Source organism: Poecilia reticulata, linkage group LG9 (genome assembly GCF_000633615.1).
Source record: "Poecilia reticulata strain Guanapo linkage group LG9, Guppy_female_1.0+MT, whole genome shotgun sequence".
NCBI classification, from domain to species: Eukaryota; Metazoa; Chordata; class Actinopteri; order Cyprinodontiformes; family Poeciliidae; genus Poecilia; species Poecilia reticulata.
In genome coordinates, this window is record NC_024339.1 from 8,429,194 (window position 1) to 8,448,993 (window position 19,800).

At 40.9% G+C, this 19,800-nt stretch overlaps 1 protein-coding gene across 4 annotated transcripts in view; it reads right to left on the bottom strand.

The window, feature by feature from the left end:
* adgrd1 (adhesion G protein-coupled receptor D1) overlaps positions 1 to 19,800 on the bottom strand; it is a 36,238-nt gene that overhangs the window by 9,839 nt on the left and 6,599 nt on the right. For 3 of the 4 annotated variants that reach the window (XM_008417482.2, XM_008417484.2, XM_008417481.2), the window contains 9 exons: positions 19,649 to 19,716; positions 17,189 to 17,338; positions 17,021 to 17,071; positions 15,919 to 16,042; positions 15,674 to 15,781; positions 14,401 to 14,476; positions 12,728 to 12,869; positions 1,443 to 1,516; positions 726 to 849 (listed from right to left, as the gene is read on the bottom strand). In XM_008417482.2, the coding sequence (XP_008415704.1) occupies positions 726 to 849; positions 1,443 to 1,516; positions 12,728 to 12,869; positions 14,401 to 14,476; positions 15,674 to 15,781; positions 15,919 to 16,042; positions 17,021 to 17,071; positions 17,189 to 17,338; positions 19,649 to 19,716 (917 nt within the window). The remainder of the gene's footprint in view (positions 1 to 725; positions 850 to 1,442; positions 1,517 to 12,727; positions 12,870 to 14,400; positions 14,477 to 15,673; positions 15,782 to 15,918; positions 16,043 to 17,020; positions 17,072 to 17,188; positions 17,339 to 19,648; positions 19,717 to 19,800) is intronic. The other variant, XM_008417483.2, reaches the window with a different exon arrangement.

The following is a 19,800-nucleotide window of genomic DNA, read 5'->3' on the forward strand; positions in this document are numbered from 1 at the left end:
TGTGTGTGTGTGTGTGTGTGTGTGTGTGTGTGTGTGTGTGCGTGTGCGCGCGTGTGTGTGCGTGTGTGTATGTGTGTGTGTGTGTATGTTTATGCGGCAGGGGGAAACATAACCAAAGCACAGATGTCTGATTGGACAAAAACCAAAACCATCACATCAGCACCCATAAGAATAATAATATCAAATGTCAAGCACGGTGTTGGAAGGGTAATGATTTGGGATTGTTTTACGACCACAAGACCAGGGGTGTCTTAGCAATTGAGTCAAATCAGAACTCGTTGGTGTGGCTGTGGTTTTAGAAACCATCTGACGGCTGAAATGTGGTCACAAACAAGACAATAAGATTCAAACGACATCTAAGGCAGAATTGCAGAAGGTTAAATGAAAAAGGCTGATGTGGAGGTAAAGTTAAAGTCCAGAATTCAACCTGATTCACGTGTGTTGGCTGATGAATTGCAATCAACACGTCTGGACCAGAATTTGAATATATTACTCCTTATAATACATAGAGGGTTTGCTATTCTTATTTAGTTTTGACCTTTTTGCTTTGGTTTTGGTAAATGCACAGTGAGACGCTAACGCATCATAATCTTCTAAGGATCAAAACCAGTTTTAAATGTTTTGATTAAAACAACACTTTCAGGCTAGAAAGTACTTGATTATTAGTATGTAAGTGTGGAAAGCTTAAAAAAACAACTTTAAAGGTCAATAAAAAAAATTGATACCTCCAAGTGCACAACTTGCATGAGGATGGCGAAATTGGTAAGATGGTTGCACATGCACACGGAATACGACGCGTTTCCATCTGAGCGAACACAGCCTTTGTTGGACCACACTCCCTCATTAGTGCTAAGACAAAAGACAAAACGCAGGGATTATTTACAAAGCAAATGCATTCAGCAGGAAGATTAAAAACTGGAGGATAAATAAGCAGACAAGGCCGAGTTTATCTGAGCACTGCTGGCAGCGTTCACTCAATCTAATCCTGCGTGGGAGGCACACGCACTTCTATTTGCTGACTCTGTCGGGATAATTTAATAATTCACATTTTTCATGAGCTTCAGGGCAAAGGGGAGCGAGAGGAGGAAGTCTTTGAATCCAACTCAATCAGACTTCATTTTACAATGAGTTATGCCCTGCAAACAGCTTTTTGGATCCAGGTTTTAGAAGGCAATGTCTCCGCGGAGGACCGTTGCTTAATATAAAACCGGAACGGCAGCACATTTATCACTGGATGTTTTTGGTTCAGATAAGTAAAAAGGAAATAGACCTTTTCCAAACCTATGTGATTTTTTTTCTTCCTTCTCCATATAAGTTTTTTAGCCCTGCAGGCTGAACCAGATAACATAAAACAAAAAGAAAAGGACTTGAGAGATGAGATCTGGTTTGTGCTACGACTAAAAGAGAGAGATTCAGCATCGGGACAGTAGACACAGACCCACCTGTAGTCCAAAAAGGCGCAGTAGAGGAAGACTTTATTGCTCTGATTTAGCATTTGGTCTTGCTGTTCTTTAGTCTGAAAAAGAACGGTGAAATGGAGTGAGCCGTTTAATATGTTCAAAATCACAAAAACAAACATAGAGAAAACAAAAACAAAGATTTTAAATGTCAAAATATCAAGTGTGCAAAGGGGAGAGTTAAAGATAATTACTTTAAAAAAACGACACAAAGTAATCCAGGATGTTGCCTTTGATACAAAAACCAAATGAAAAGCAGAGTTTCTCTGCTCGAGTAGAACTACAGCAAGAGGAGAGGTACCATGTAAAAATTCAAACACTTGAGCAGTGTATATATAAAAAAAAAATCTCTCCTCCGTCCCTCAAGAATCTTATTTGATTTTAAATCACTTTTTCCATGTCATTCCTTGTTATGAGATTTAGAATCTCCTGGGACAGTGAGCTAATGGCTGCAGCGCAAGAATGCGGTAATTGGGGCTTGGCCCTGGTTTCAGGTTCAGACCACTGCCCTTCTCAATCTGTAATCTGAGAAAGAAAACAACACATACACCGACTGGAAAAGTGCATACACCGAAACTGCACACGTCTCCCTATTCCGAACGCTCCGGCTTTCCAAAAAAATCTGCATGAGATGGACCGTATGTCTGCACCGTTTCCTACTGGAAAACGTTGAGAGTGCGACTGACAAGCCGGGTCGCCTGGTTCCCGGCCCCTGAGCCTTGCTGCATAGCACCGAAAAAGCACACCACAATACCTTGATCTCGTGTTTGTAATCAAGCCGCCTATTCTGTCCTACTCTGTCGGTTTTGCGCACGCGACTCTTTTAGTCATCACACTTGAGATGAACGCAGCAGACATTCAGCTCATTAATGCAGCTCTGGAGTCGTCAGGACCCCATCACCCCCTTCCCATTATCACCAGTGGCTGGGTAATTTCAAGGAATTTTCGATATGTAAAAAAAAGAAACGAACAAAACAACAAAAAAAAACATTAAGGAGAGATAAAATGCAGCTGGCAGACTGGACGGATTTCATGATGGTGTCGCGTTCGCTCTTACTAAAACCTTTGATGTTTCTTTGCAGCAAAAGCAAAGAAATCTTTTTTGATTATACAAAAAAGACCTTTGCCACTCCACGATATGTAAAGCACACCATATGACATGTCGGTCAACAAACAGACCATCACACGCTTCCTCTCTAACAAGTGCACATGGTAAACCCGGCTTGCTCTTTCCTTTCCAGTCGAAATCTAAGCGGAGTTCAACGGCCCGATTGTCACTTTTGAGCGTCTGGGCTCAAATCGCTCCCATTTAAGATGACGCGCTCGACTCCTACGGCCTCAGGATGTACAGGTCGACACTGTAGCTGGAGCTCCAGCTCTTTATTAAGAACAGAAGGGCAACAAACACCCGCCCAGGAAATCAACCGGAGCCTCGTAAGAGGAGCGGGACAGGGAGGATAAAGAGAGAGCGAGAGCCGGTCTTGTGAGAAATTCTGTTCCCCTGAGAAAATCTGTTCCCCCTGTGTCGGGAGCGCGCATTGCAGCCAGAGAAGTGGATCCGGCGGATCTGACCATATTTACGGCGCTTCTGATCGATTTCTCGGTAAAACCACTCATATGATCACGTCACTTTTGTAACTTTCAGTTTAATCGGCAGCTATCAAAATAAAAATACATACATACATAAACGTGGTCTTGTGTGGAGGTCTTTGCAGGTAAATTAATGTGTTTCCATTTTAGAGAGGGGGAACAGATTTTCTCAGGGGAACAGAATTTCTCACAAGACCGGCAACAGCAGAGTGACAGGCTGATAAAGGAGAACAATCTGAGGGACAGAGGATGATAAATCATTGTCAGAGTGTCTCCAGCGCTCCTGTGTTGTGGTGTGGTATTTGGCAGGCCGTGAAACTGAGCTTCAGTGGCTGGGCTTTTGTTTTACTGACCGACCCTGTATTTTCCACAGCAGCGGGTGAAAATCGGGGGGGAAATCTCATTTTCAATTTAACCGAGAGCCACTGTGATCTCGAAAGGCCTCCTTTGAGCGCCTTGTGCCTCGTAAGTGTATGAATAACCCTTCTTCACATTTTGTCTCATTATAATCACATAATTCAAGGTATTTCATTTGGATTTTATCTGGTGGGTCAACACAAAGCACTACGCCATTTGTTAAGTGAAAAGAAAAAAGATGGAGCATTTTTACAAGATGTCCTGTCTAACGTTTGCCACAAACCAGATGAAGCTGAAATAGTTTCTTGATTAGAGACAGAGAAGCTGTTGGGAGGCTGCATGCAGCTGAAAACAAAGCGACCTCTGATGGAGTCCTGGTAAGAGACTTGAACCAGGGCTAGAGGGTCACCTTTGACACCAAACAGAGTTCAGATCAGATTAGAATGGCCTAGTCAAAGCCAACATGTAAGTCCAACAGAAGATTTGAAAATAATAATAATAGTAATAATAATAATAATAATAATGTTACCAAACTCCAATTATGTCGGAGAGGAGAGGAGATATTTTTAGTGCACTGCTGAGGAAGTCAGAGGATTTTAAAGTGTAAGTGAAGTGAGCGGTGATTCTAGAAAATATTGATGTAATCTTTTATCACAAATATGCATTAGGTTATGTTAATCACAAAAATCACAAAAAAGCTTACTTAAGTTTGTAGTTGAAAAGATGCCAAGCAGGAGGAAGAACTTGATTTCCTTTAAAAGTCCCACAGCAATTATATTTCCTGCACTCCAAATTATTCTTGCTACCATAAAATACAGCTTATTTCGAGAGACGTCACAGTTACAGGCAACAAGTAGATATGTTAAAAGAAAAGCAAGCAAACCCCGCCACCCTGAAAAAATTGAAAGTTTGGGGGATAACCTTCTACAATGCTTCGCTTTGATCTGACTTTAATCTTAAAACTATGTCACCAATCAAAAATACCAGCTACGAATCCAGTGCAGCGGGCGAAGACCTAAACGTGGAACAAATGGCTGCAAAGACAATCGAGCGTCAGCTGCCAGCTGAAACAGCTGCTCTGCGATCCAAATACAGTAAACCATGACGCAACTCCGCCGGAGCCACTGTCATCTCTTTGAGTCGGGTGGAGCAACAGGCACTGACGGCGCCTGGTTAAACATCTGCTCCTGTCAAAACTTTTTGCTTTGACGTCCACTGCAGATGCGTGTCCCATTATTCAACAAGCAAATCAGTAAAGAAAACACGTCGTCCAGCAGCTCAGCTCGGAAATCTGTCTTCTGACCCACCGAGTCCGGAGGTTCTGGAGCGACAGAGCAGATCTCCAGCTGTGAAACAGTTTATCCCAAACCTAAATATATATAAATTCTATCTGCCGTTTCCACAACGTTATAAAACTTATCTTGACTTAGTTTCCATAATTTGGTTGTCTTTACTTTGGTCATTTCTGCACTAAAATGTGACAAATGCTAAACAGAACTCAAGTTAAGGAGTCAAAATACCTTGTACCACATGCAAAGTGCGACAGATTTAGTCTAACATAGTTGCTGGTATTCATTATTGAGCAATAAATGTAAACAATATCTCTATTAAGAACACAATACAAGTTCCATCCTGCTCTTTGCTTGAAAAGGACATCTGTTGGTTTGATGTCAAGGTTTCCTCTCTGTTTCCACCCAGCGCTGGGACAACTATGACAAGCCACAGGAGGAGACAGACATAATCTAACACCAGAGAGGTCTGAAATAAGACTTGGGTTTTGCTAAGTTTAAAAAGAGGAAAAAAAAACCCCAACTTGAGTAAACATACAACAGCATGACGGGTGAAGTGAAAAGGAGAAACTGTTTCCTTTTACTTCAAACTCTCCAAATACTTCAGGGCAAAGTGAGCCAATTTGTAATTTCCTCTCATTCCGTTTGGTATAGATTTGAATTCAAGCAACATTCAACATACACATTCCCACCTGTTGCAGTGGGAGACGTGAGCAGGGGGTGCAAAAAAAAAAGAAAATGAGAAGACTTTAATTCACTTAGGGTTTCATAACAGAAAGTCCGTACACTGCAAAAATACAAAATCTTTCAAAGTACTTATAGTCTAGTGGAAATATCTTAGTGCACTTGATAAGACAAAAGACTAAATTAACGTACGAGTAACTTTTCAGCAAGATGTAAGAGCTTGTTTAAATAAATAGTACCTTAATATTTATGAAAAAAGTACTAGATCTAATGAAATAATGTGGCAGTGGAGCTAATAGTTTTTATAATTAATATTGACTTAAAACTAGCTCATATTTCATGCTGAGAAGTTACTTGTAACTTAATTTTGTCTTATTTCAAGTGTACAAAGATATTTGCGGTAGAAATTAGACCAAAGAAACTGGCAGGATTTTGTGTTTTTGCAGTTCTTAAATTGAGTAAGGGAAGTAAAGACCGTACAGTAGTACATCTGGAGAGGACAGAAAAGTGTCAAGTTCAAACACAAAGCGCTCACTGAGCCGCCTCACGCCCCAACATCACCCGGCTCCGTGGCTGACTGAGCACAGAGCTTTTCAGCAGTGGTGGCCCTTAAGCCGGTCCACACACAGCAGAGCGGAGCAACAACCCGAATCCATCCAGAAAAACACTGCGGCTGCTCGAATGAGATCATGGCATCAGGGGACGTGTGAAAAGACATGCAGCTGTGGGCTCTGCTCGCTCTCTGTGGTGGACACTGAAAACAAGAAGACGTGTCGAGTCGCACGCGGTGCGAGGGAAACTGGGGACAATTAAACAAGTCCAGGAGTAATTCATACAGGGTGGGTGGTGGGTGTTCACACAAAAAAAACAGCTATTGCTGTAGAGATAGCTAAAAAAATAAAACAAAAGTTATAAGTGGTGGTCAGGATGCATCAGTTTGTGTGTTTAATTCCCACATGTTTCTTTTTCTTTTTTCTTTACTTTGGACTCCTTCCCAGGAATGAAAATTTGGGTGTTTAAGGCCTTCAGCATCAAGTTCAGTAATAGGGAATTAACTTTTTTAAGTGGGGTAAATAAGGTAAATATCTTATTATCTCCAGCTTAAAAGCTCAGTATAGGCAGTACATTTGCATACTAGTTTGTATATTAAATGTGGCGACGTTAAACAAAGAAAAGATGTTAATAAATTCCTCAAATTGGTATTAAAGTTGTCCAATAAGAGCAGAGACATTCTTTATCCTATCGGTCCCACAAATAACCCACTTCCCTGATGAACATCATTCTGGAAAAAAAAAGAAGTTCAGAAGTAACCTACTTCCCACAATGAATTTTATAATAGATGACTCCACTACATAAGTACATATTTTGAATTTTAAAGCAGCTTTGAACAAATGGATCAGACCACCTTTAGAGTCATTAGACAGATACTTGAGTTCTCTTTGACTGGACATGTGATAAAGCAAATGAAAATTTTTTGGGGTGGAAATGACAAGTTACATCTTTTTTTTGTTTTGCAGTAATAATGTCCCCAGGGTAATTCTGTCCTGGGTGGAGAGCCATATTATTTTGCGTGAGATGTTTTCCTCTGACCTTTTAAGAAAATGAAACGTTGCATCCACAAACTTACCAGAGCTCACCAAAGACGCGTTTCGAATTTTATCATAAGAGTAGTAAATTACGACTCACTCGGAAAACCTAATGTCTTAGGCTGTAGATTTTTTCAGAAACAGCATTTGTGACATTTGAGTTATGATATATATATATATATATAAAAACTTGGGGTGTTGAGAAAGGGACTATAATGAAAGTCTTTAAATATTTCTGGCAAGTGAGGAATGGCAATGACCAGAGCTCCATCTGCGATTGATCAGTGTGTTGGCTCACACAGCTTGTATTTCTCTGTGGGTGTTGGTGTATGGATGGGCGTGGGTGGCTGAGGGAGAGGGAGGCGGAGGAGAGTATTTTGCCCACAAGGTTTAAGTTTAGGCGTGTTCTGGAAGCTATAAAAAGACTGACAAAGAAAGGCGCGGGCATTATTTTGACTGAGAGAGCTGATACCAGCAGCTTGAGTACAAAAATTAGCCGTGGGTATCAGATAGGCTGAGTGACCTTTCTGCGCTTATTTTAGTGACCAAACATTTGTTTTACCTTCTAGATTTCAAGGAAGCAAACGTCTTTACGAGCACAGAGCATGCATTTTCCTGTTCTGCAGCTACATTTTTGGTTACCTCCTGCCAAATCTCTTTCACAAAGCTTTTTATTGTAGATTAAAAGCCAGCGACACAGCAAGCGGAAGAGCTATAGCCTTGTCATATTCTGAATGTCATAATTGGTTAAGCAAGATGTTCCAGGTAAGCGTGCAACATCAGCACACAAAGTTCTTTTTGCGTGTTGTTTAAACATGTTTTATTGCACCAGGTTTTTGTACATCCTGCACAGATTAGCTGAAAAACAATAAAAAAAAAAAATCAGTTTGAAAGGAGAAAAAAAAAATATAAATGGTTGCATAAGTGTGCACATCTCTTAGCTGAAGCATCTTTTGATTCAAGTTCAGCATTGTGCTGGCTGAGCTGACTGAAGACACAGTGAGGCAACCGTTACGATAAAAAGCAAAAATTTAGCTATCCTTATCAAAATATGTTGATCGAATCATCTTTCATTTCACCGTACCCTGTGGTACGGTAAGCCGTTCAGCTAGTTTACGCAATACCAGCGATATTAGGGTGGAGGAAGAGGGCCAAACAGCGCTGTGTGTCTCTGTACGAGTCTATTAATGTTTACCCGCAGACGCCAATGCCTCACAATCCTCAATTCTGTTCCCTGCTCAAGGTTTCCCAAACGGAACCACAACCACAAACGGCAGGAATAAATCAGCGATGGTGACAGTCTCCAATCAACGCCACTGATTAATGTAGCGAGAAAAGCACGTGGGAATCCAACGGCCTTGCTAACGCCTTGTCAGTGTGTCGAATCTGCTCCGCGCCATATTAAAGGCAACGGTAACTTAATTCCGACCGAGTCGGCTGCCGATTTGCTCCGCTGAGCTGCTCCTTGAATCAAAAGGGCATTAATCAAAGAGAGCGGGGTCGATCCTACGTCAACCACATGGCTTTGACCTCAGCTTGACTGAGCACCTGCCATGACGCAAAGTTATTTACAGGTTGCCGATCCCGTCAATCTAGTTTCTGTTATTTTTTTCCTTCTATCAAAGCAAGTGTCAGATAAAAGACAGAAAGATCTGGACTGTTTATACTGTAGACGGCACACAAGACCTGTAGCTATGGCAGCATGGAAAGACTAATAAGGGAGTTTGCACGTTTCTGCTTCAGACTGCCACGATGTTTAAATAGACTTGCTGAGTACTCTGCAGAAGCACGTGGGCTAAAATACAAAACTTAGCTGGGGAAACTGTGTCATGGCAGGACAAATTTGAAGTTAAGCTAGCTAATGCAGACCATAACGACTCAATCTTCTGTAGAAAAGCATATTTTATGGTGTATATGTGTTATATTCAATTGTTTGGAGGCACATTATCCAGAGTGGGGCAAAAACACAATTATACTTGTGAGAAATACATTTTTATCATATTACATTGCTTTTATTCCTAAATACACATTTTATTTTTAAATTTTAGTTTAAAAACAGCATCTTACTGGTGTAGATCTGGACACATGCATCCTCTTTGTAAGGTAACGTTTCTGCCGGGCAATTCTGTCACCGTTTAACCTTTCAGTTTCATGGTCGGCATACAGTTTTTAGATCTGGACTGCAGCACATCGATCTTTGAAGTTATGCTCTTATAAGTCTTACAGTTGAAATATGGAGTTGTCCTAATGGAAAAAAAACCCCTCCAGGCTCCCAGGAGAAGCTATCATCTTGATGACAGAAACTCTCTCTTTTAAATTCCAACATATGTCTGAGGAAAACCTTTACAGGTCAGCGAGGCCGTGGATACTGAAGTATCATCTCTGTTGACAGGTTTTGCAACTTCATCCTTCATTTGATGAAGACTGATTGCGTTTACTTAAAGAAAACTGAAATGTAGAGGGATCCAACCAAAGAGCATGTGTCCACTGTACAACTATTTATACAAGATGAGCTCATGCTCTAAGAAGTCGGATGTATTTTTGCACAGAGTTCAGAGATAAATGGCAGTCCACTGTGTCACACAGCTCCAGCGTACATTTCTGGATACAGAGGCCGATTGTGTGCAGTGAGTGAACAGTTTACAGTGCTGTGAAAAGTGTTTGTTCTCCTACAAATTTCTCCCGTTCTTGTTTTGTCCTATTTATTTGTTTCTGATAATCAACACCCGTTAAATCATGAACTGCAGTCGCAGAATCACTAAAGATCTCCAAAAGGAAGACATCACACATCAATCTAAATAAATTCAAAAACAGATGAAAAACAAAGTTCATCTATAAGTCTGGTATGGGTTACAACACCATTTCTGAAGCTTTTGGGACTCCAGCAAAGCATTAATGAGAGCCATATCTGCGTCTGCATTTGTGTATGTTTTTCATCTGGTGGCAGAAAATGTTCCTTATGGGGACGGTAATAAAATGACGCAGACACACATTATCCACAAAACACGAAAAGGTGATGAACCTAACCAAGAATATCTAACCAAACAATATTACTCAAACATTGCACTGGTGACTCATCCAGGAGATCACAAAAAGAAACACAGAACATCTAAAGCGGGGCAATTATCACTTGCCTGATTTAAAACTGATGTTCATGATTCATGGATTACAAAAATAAACTCGGACAAAAAAACAGCATCCATTGAGGAATTCCAAGGCGAAGACCACTGCTGACCAAAATGAACACAAAAGCCACCCAGGCTTCAATTTGACAAAAAATAAAAAATAAATAAAAAATCTCAAAGACCTTTGAGAAAATATTTTTTAGACTGACTAATAAAAAAGAGGGCATTTTGTGAAACATTTCAGGAAAAAAAAAGAGCAACAGTCAAACACGGAGTGGGTAGTATGGTGATCTGGGGCTGGTTTGTTGCTCCGGGATCCAGACAACTTCCCATAATGAGAACAATGGATTCTGCTCTCTGCCAGCATATTCTGAAGGACAAAGTCTGGCCACCAGTTTGTGATCTTAGGCCTACACTTGGACTAACGGTGATCACCACTTGTCCATCACCAAGTGGTTAAAAACAGCCAATTGAATGTTTTGGAATGGCCTAGCCAAAGTTCAGACTTGAACCCAATCAGGAATCTGTGGCATGGCCACATGCTCAACACTCCCATAACGTGACAAAAAAAATCTTTAAAACAAAATGGTCACTGACTCATTGCCACTTTACGCAAATGGCTGATGGCGGATATTGCTACCAGCAGCAGCGACAAAACCAGATATTAGAATCCAGAGATAATAAATAATGTTATGTTATGAATTGACTCTAATTATCTTTGTTATTTTTGTGTGCTTTTTTGGTGATTTGAAACTTTTCCATGTGAGAAAAGCAGCTGTAGTGGGGCTGTGGTGTAAAGTCTGTTTACGTCTCATGCGATATGGGAGACAAGGCGATCCTGCAAAAAATGGTGAGGGGAGCTGAAGTACTACACTGTTTCCACTATCTCTTTCAGCAGCAGCAGAAACAAGGTCATTTTTAAAAACTGCTCCAATCAGGCAAACATACCAAGTCCTTTAGGGTAATCAATTGATTTGATGTAAGTACATCGATCATAATAGTAAAGTATAAGTATTTTAAATACTTCACAGCAGAAGATGTTCCAAATTAGTTTCTTAGACATTCCCAATATTCCTATAAGAGTATCTATTATCACTGTTGCAAATCTTCATGTTAATGGGTATAAAAATTATCGTGTTGTCGGTTTCTTTGTCGTTTTCTGCCCAAAAAACCTGAAAAAAAGATCCAAGTAGACAAAGCCGTAATGACCGTGTCTGTAAAAATATCAAAAGAACAAACTGAAAAATTATGCATTTAAATTTTTTGCTGGATGAGCCAAACATTCAAACCTTCCTGGAAACTGGTGTGATTGTCCCATACTGTACAGACTGTACTGTCTAAGATTCCTCCCAGCCTCCAAGCGAGGAAGGTGATAAGCATCCTGTAGCAGCCAGAAAACATAAAAGCTCCAAAAATAGTCTCTCTTTGACTAAGTCTGACCACAGCTATGAGCAGCAAACCAGTTATAGCATACTAGCTCATCTTTTTGGACATAATCCTGGCCACAAGGGTTGCACGCGTAATCACGACAGAACCTCTAGAACGTCTCAAATTGGACGAGTGATCTCAGCTATAAGATCAGGCCGGAATGAGCTGGCACCGAACGTTTCAATCAGCGCGAGAGAAATTCAACAAAGCAGATTTATATCCACAACTGAGGTAGTCCAACAAAAATGGAAACGCCTTAACTGGAATGACAGCTGAACTGATGAGCGTCGCTCACACCCCTGTGGTGTTTGCTAAAACAAACAGAGGAATCACTGGAACAGGAGCCAGGCCAAATAATTACAGCATCAATATTTATTTCACCAAAGGGGGGAGGGGGGGGGGGGGGCAAACAAAGCAACATTAGTACAGTTTTAGGACACAGCATGAGCTTCTTTCCCGCTTTTATGAGAGAGGAAAGGAGGGTGTTGGTAATGTACTTCAATAGAAACTGAGTAATTCTTGTGGGACTTTTAAATGAGTTACAACATCACAACGGCTAAGGCTTTACCCAACTGGGTTTGATAACTTCTTTATCAGTTTCGTCGTTTAGCTTGCCTACGCTATTGATGTGAGCGCACATCAATAGGGCAAAAAGCATGACCTGAGAATTTCTAAAACCAAAAAAACAGCACGCCACCACGGGGAGACAAAGTTAATACAAGACGCTTTTTTTTTTTTTTTTAAAGAATATAGAAATTATGTGTTTCAATAACATTTGCTATGCTAAACTGGCATGACTTCCTTTGCAAAGGACCTGAAAAAAAATGTTATTCGTAAAAGAGAGGCATTGTTGCTTCAAAGCGCCCCAAGGTTGCAATTCAAAATATCTATAATCAGTTTGCTTTCTGGACGCCACATGCTCTGCGAGGGGAAAAAAAAAAAAAATTCAAGCAGGCTGAGAAAAACCAAAATAGGGTCCTGCTTCCACGAGCCTCATCCAGTTGTGGACACTCATCTTCTTACATAAGAGAGCACCAGAAATAGATCTGATAGATTTCATGTGAGAGCATCCAACTGCTGTTGCAATAAGCAAACCATGAAGCGTCTGATAAGGTGTGTCTCTCGACCGACCGCGTTACTCGTTTGGAGGAAGTGTGACTGAGTGGGAGTCGAACAAGAAAAGTATGGGAACTTAACTGGGTTATTCTTACCAGAACGTGGGTGAGGACAATTTTGATGAGCGGCGCTCCAGAATGGTTGACCAACAGTGGCGGTAAAGGCTCCACTTTCAGAGAAATCAGGCAGCTTGCTATCTGGATCTTGTGATCCTTGTAGTCAGCTGCTTCTGTAATCCTGGAGAAAAAAAAACAAAAACACAATCCAGTAGAAATAAGGATACCTTTCAAGACTTGATAGCTCAACACTGAAGAGTGTTTGGCATTTTAAACTAGCATACTAAAAGTTGGCTACTGACACATGAGTGTCACACACAAGGCCGGAGAAACAGAGCAGTAGCACTGAGATGGGATTTTGGCCATCTGTCTTTTTAATGAATTAAACTGACAGCCACCAGTTTCTCCAGCATCATCTGATATGTGACATTATGATCATACAAGCATCAAGATAGAAGGGAATATTTCCATTCGCATAAAAGTCCCAGAGGTCACAATCATCTGGAAATTCGCTGCTGTATGGTGCCATAAAAAAGTATTCATACCCTTTAGATTTTTATTTATAATTTTTTTTACATTGTCTGACTTTGTATTTTATTGAGATTTTGGGGGGTTTGACTATAACTAGTTAAGTGTTATGAAAAATATATACATGATTTAAAACAATTTTACGATTAAAAATCCGAAAACTATATAAACTCCATAACCTCTATCAGTATTTGTACAGCAGTTTTGTGTAGCTAGAGACTGAAGGTTTTGCCCAATCTTCCTGCCAAAATAGATCAACTTCAGTGGACCTGAATGGAGAGCATACATATTTAAGTATTACCACAGTTTGGGTCTATACTTTGATTTGGCCACTCGGTTATTTTTCATGTGCACCAATCTTAGCCATTCTGGCACAGTTCTGGCTGTACGCTCCGGGTCGCTCTCCTGCTGGAAGGTGAGTCTCTGCAAAGTCTTCTATAACCTCAACTTCTTCCGTCTTTGTCCTGTATTTTAGCACCGTTCATTTCCCCAAACAACTCTGACCAACGGTACTGCTGAAGAAAAAACATCCCGATACCGTAATGCTGCCACGGAGGTGATATGTTCATGGTGATGTATGTGTAAGACTCCAACCTTTTTCCTAAGTTAGTTGGGTACAAGATTTTGCAAAGAGGTTTGTTTAAAAAAAAGAAAAAAAAAAAGGTAATCGTGTGTGTGCTTTCTTCAGCTTCACAATTAAAACGATCAAACTTACAACAGTAAATCTGCCCCCAAAATCTCAAAACGTTAATGGCTTATAAATACTTCTGCAAGTCACTGTCACGTTGGTTTTGCTGAAGATTAAAGTGGCCTGATTGGTGTGTTTATGTTCATCATGTGGGTTATAACTGCAACAGTAGATGTCTCGAGACGATCCAGTGATGTGACAATGACTGAGAGAGTGGGTGGGTGCGTGGGTGGGTGGGTTCAGATATGGTGTGTTAATAGCAGGGTGTATCAGTCAGTGGAAGCTGAGTGGTGAGATGAGAGATAGGCAGAAAGCACAGATAAGCTCCTGGCTCCAGGCTTCAGCTGCTCTGAGGTTCAGGAAGTTTGAGGCCCTCGGACACGATTTCCCACACAGCACAAAGAGAGGGGCTTGGTTCAGTTTTCTTTCAAACGGCTTGAACTTAAAAAAACAATTCCCGCAAGCTGGAGCACAAAAGGTCACCCCTTCCTCTTACCTCGTCTTGACCGGGCTGATTTCTTTGTAGTACTTGTGCATGTTGTGGTAGAAGAGGCCAACAATGGTGGTCTGAGCTGAAGACAAGAAGTGGACACACGGAGGCGGAGTGAGAGGAGGAATGGGAATGTTCGACAGGAACGCTAAAATGCTCACAAAGAAGGGAAGTTAATTAACGGCACATTGCCACCACACGCCGGCACCAGCCGGCTAATAGGAGAGGAGTATAGTCTCACAAGGGTGAAAGGGAGAACGCCGCATGGTTTCGGGGAATACTTATGAAATATTTTCACGACTTCAGTGGCAGACCAGGAGGTCCAGTGCCCCTCCCCTGACCTTTCCTTCAGCTCGTTCCCACCTCCACGCGACGAGATAAAAAGTGAAATTGGAGGAAATTCCTAATGACCCTGTTCCTCTGTTCAAAGGTTGAAGCCCGCTGAGAATGACAACAAGGGCTCGAGTGTGTCAAGCAAATGTGCATGAAAAGTTCATAGGAATATTATTCCAACCGAATGCCTCCCAGCAAGTTTCACAGGCAACCAAGTCTTGGTCAGTTTCCTTGTTCGGTTCTCCAAGAGCAAAGAATGAACAAAGAAAACACCGTCTGAACAACTCCAATGCGTTGCATTCTCCATGCTCTGTTAGGATATAAAAGCTGCCCTTTGAGCATTTTACGCTGCCAGGTATTCAGGCCTATGACTTAATTTGGCCCCGGCTCTCGTGTGTCAGGCCATAACGCTCATTCCTCTTCGATACGAGTTTGTAAATGAATTATTTAAGCTGTTTATTTTTTGTGTTTGTGTGCCAGAACACGGCATGGAGGAACACAGATGGAGCCGGGGGAATCCGACCTGAACGCAAAGTCGAACAAACAACGCTTTAATGCCCAGTGTAATTACTCCTCTCCCTCAGTCCACTGCAGGGGCCCGTTCTTTTTTTTTAATGACGGAGTGAAGTGGAAAAAAAAAGAGAAACAACTTTTATTTGTTCTGTTTTAAATGAAAGGGTAACTACATACAGTAAAATCATAGGTGGGTTTCTGCAGGGCATTATAAATCCAAACAAAGGCTTTCACCCTAATCCCGTCTCAGACCGCATGCAGCTGGCAGTCTTACATCTCAGCTTATTGTAACAAGAACTTCCTAGATTGATATTTCTGTATTGCACATTCGATGTTTAGTGGTCCGTTTTAAATGGTAGAGTCTACCCCACCAATTGAAAAAAAAAACAAATATGACATTAAAACATGAACATGTTGTATTATTTACACTTACTGTGTATTGCAAATGCCTCCCCAGGCACTGAGATGTAATTCTTCCCCTGTGTGGGAAAGCGGTAATGTGGCAGATTGAAGTTCTGTGGCAGCTTCATCAGGGAGTAATCTGTGGGGGGGATGCAGGGATCAGAGTTTAGAAAAAAAAAAAAAGAATAATAAACTCAGAGGCAAACAAATAAAACCAATGTGATTTGTAAAGAGAAAGGTTTGGGGAGTGAAAGTTGGAGCTGACATCTTTCTGACCTGCAACCAAAGACGTTCCGCCCAGGGAAAAGGGAGAGCCAGAGCTGAACTCCAGCTTGGTTACCATGTGTCCCATCACGATGTCCACTGTCTCAATCAAGCTGCTGACCACCGGGTCGGCCTGCTGACCAACGATTGTCACAGGAAAAGGTCACATTTTGCTGCCGTTCAATGTGTTGCTTCAGTTTATCAGATTTATGTGCTTTTCTTCTATAAATTAGGTTGAATTTGTATTTTGCAGTTCACATTAAAGACATGTCAGCTTTACAGGAAGGCAATCTTGTCTGAGTCTAACATGCAAATAATACCTTTAAAAGGCAATCGGTGAGACAGAAAGTAGTAGTATTTGATAAATATGAGGTTAAAGGAAAATGGTACACGATTTTGAAAATTTCCAACAAATAAAAGCGGGACTCCCACCTGCTGCAAGTTTTTAGTATATATCTCAGCTTTGCATATTTACATTGAGAAAAAAGGAGAATATAGCTCTAACTTCACTAAATTGCTTCAAGTGGTTACAATTAGTTCAATTAAATTTACCCAAGTTTATTTATTAAATTTGGTCAACTTGAGAGTTTAATAAACATGATAAAGTCCATCCAAACTAGTCTGGATGGACTTAATTTAATTACTTGTTACAAACCAAAGCGATTTATTTAAATTGGATCAATTATTCTGTTTTCTGAGTGTAGAGACTGAAATGTTTGCCTAATCTAAGTAACTTTAGCACAGCCGAAGTGGTTTGCTAATATCTTTCCACAGATTCTCACTTGAATTTCTCGAACATCAGAGCAGTGAGATTTGACCAGGATAATTGTTGATCAAAGGAACCATCATATTTCCTTTGAATGTGTTAGTAACACCTTTATTTTTGGCAGTGCTGTGAAATAACCTCCTTAAAGGCATTCTGTTTAAGCGAAAGCAGTCTTAATGTCTTTTACTGTCAAGAGTTTCGAGTGCCTCTCATGCCAAAAATATGCAGCGTTAAAAACTCTGAGTCAATGACCCGCTTTTGTGTCTCAGCTCCAAGCAGCGGTCCGATTGCTTCTGCTACATTTTGTCCTGTTTGGACCTTACACAATAACGGAGTGGCCTCATTTACCTCTGGCAATCCTGGAGAAGTCAGAACTTCTTCCACACTTTTGAGAAAAGCCTGGAAGAGAAGAGAGCGGACATCGTCATCTGCACATGGGTGGCCACTGTGTCTGCTGTGTGATCTTGTTTTGAAAGCGTAGTGATAAGTTTTTTCTTCCGTGCTGTGTCCCAGGACCTGTGTGAGGTTGTCGGCAGCGTTGTGAGGAATTGTCCTGTTGGGCAGCGCGCTGAGGAAGTCCAGCACGGGCTTTGTGCTCGGCCCCTGGGAGCTCTGGACCACCTCCTGGAGCCCGCTGATCACAGGAGGACTCGCTTCAAAAGCACTCTGGGGAGACGGCGCAAAAATCATTTGGAGGGAAATTTATGAATAAACACGGAGCTCCAACATACACAGAACATGAAGTGATTGATTTCAGGGGAATACTCTGAGTAAATGTATCGCCGCTTCTCTATAGAGTGTGTTAGAAGAAGCTGTTCTCATGTGACGAGATGCAGCCATTTTTGCTGCGTTTTGAGTTTCTGAGTACGTTTTCTACCCCCTAACCTGTCATAAACAAGTCTCTTCACATGTGTTCTCAATATCTTTCTTTTTATCTGTTGACAAAACGAAAACAGTGCCTCGGTGAGTAATGAATTGTTTGTGCATTTTGAAGCAAAAGACCCCCGTTTCCCACTCCTGTGGTGTTTATTTTGGTGATTTCCCCCCCACCCATACCTTTTCTTTGTAGCTGCTGCATTTCATTTTAAAACTCAGAACATGTTGATGTTAAGCTGTATTAAGGCTTTACTGTACTTTTGCAGTTTTTGGTTGTTTCAAACTGATGATGACAACCGATGACTAAAGAGTGATTTTTCACAATCTGCTCATAGTCTAATGCAAGGCAATGTGGTTGTTGGACCAAAATAAATATTTTCCACCAGCTGGAGGTCATTCAGAGCCGCTTTCGTTTGATTAGAGGTCATAATTTGTCAAATTTTATAATTGCTGCTGGCCCTCAAAAGGACAGTGATATTAAACATTGAAAAAAAGAAGATATCTAAAAAGACATTTAATAATGTCTCTATGATTTGTACTTGCAATTGATCTAAATACTTGGCCAACAGCAGAAATAAACAACATAAAAAAGTTGTCAGGCAAGTTTACTGGCATTTGGTACAGATGTGTGGAAACAAAAAATAAATTCTAAAATGAAAAATGTGTCAAATTCTCTCGGCCAAAGCTTAGATCATGCAACCAGAGGCAAACTCTGTTCTTCAAGATGTCAACCCAGAGAAGCTTTCCCGTTCTGTTTGTGTCAGAGTGATCAGCAAAAGCGTTTTGTCTGACTGACTTGCAACAAATGCCAGCTAAAGAATGGGCAGTGTCAAAACAGCAGTGTCTGACCCAATGGTGGTAAGCATGAGGAGGAGGTGCCAGGTTGTTGCTCTCCCACTGATGCCCCTGTTTGTCAAGTTAGTGAAATCTGTCAATCAGTCAATCTTCCAATCCAACAAACACATCTGTAGCAGAATAGGCTGTTCAGCATTGGTAGAGATGAACCAATCTTATCTTTGGTGCTCAACTCACAAATGCATCTTCCTTACAACTGCGGCTCCTTTTGAAGGCAAATGAACTGGCTTTTTTATCGGATCGGATTTTATCTGGAAAAGGCTTTGTTACAACAAATGAATCAACCAAACACAAATTTCCTGACTATCTTGAATTGTATGTTTAATTAGCAACGGATCATTTTTTGTTTCCATGGAGTTTAAACATACCTTAACACACAGGCCCCTAAGCTTCTGGGCTGGACATGTATTTACCTTGCCACCATGCACAATAAGCGGGATGATAATGGGGGTAAATAACTCTCCAAAGCTTTAGAGACCTGCAGCAAAGTGTGTCATCTTGGGGGGTCACCAAGGTTCATCTACAAGCCAGCCGGCTGCTTGGGAGTGATTGCAGGAAAAACCTTATCTGCACTACGATCACAAACACAAATTCCAGTGGGACCTCAACTCGCAGCGTGCTTTGTTCAGATAAAATTTACACTGAGCTTTTCGGTAATAACCAAACCAAGTAACATGAATATGTGCAAGAAGACAACTTGCTCAAGCATAGTGGAGGACATTCCCCTCCAAATGCCATGAAAACCTGATTAGATCACAAACCACCCTAAACTGCTTTCAAGGATGTTTTAAATAAAGAACTGTTGGATTCAACTAGCAAACGTGAAAAAATTGTCATAGCTACTATAGAACAATGTTCCAAAATACATGGCCAAATCAGTATAGAAATGGTTCACCAAGCACAAAATCTGCCTTTTGGACCTCCCACTGTCCTGACATATAGAAAACCTGGGTTCAATTAAGGAAAAGCACGGCACCAGGAATCTGGATGATGTAGAGACTGTTCAAAGAGGAAGAGTCAAATATTGTTAAACGACTAAGCGTTATCGCACTGGGAAAATAAGGTAAAGTACTGACAGCAGGAGTACCAATAACTCTGTCACTGTGGTTTTGTGAGCACTAATAATTATTAACATAGCCTTTCTCCCCACTTGAATTAAATGTAGAATTTTTCAGTGTAGCAATGTGTTGGTATTAATTGGGGTAAGAATTGGGAAAAGGGTAGAAACACTTCCAAGGCACTTACACTTGTTGCTGCAGTAGTAGAGACATCCAAAGCATTTCCATGCGTTGTAGCAGAAACCTCATCCTGACCTAAAAAGAAAAAGAAAAAGCCTCTTTTGAAGTGAAAAATACTCACCAGACTGTTGACCTGCATATCTGGTTGTCTATATATAT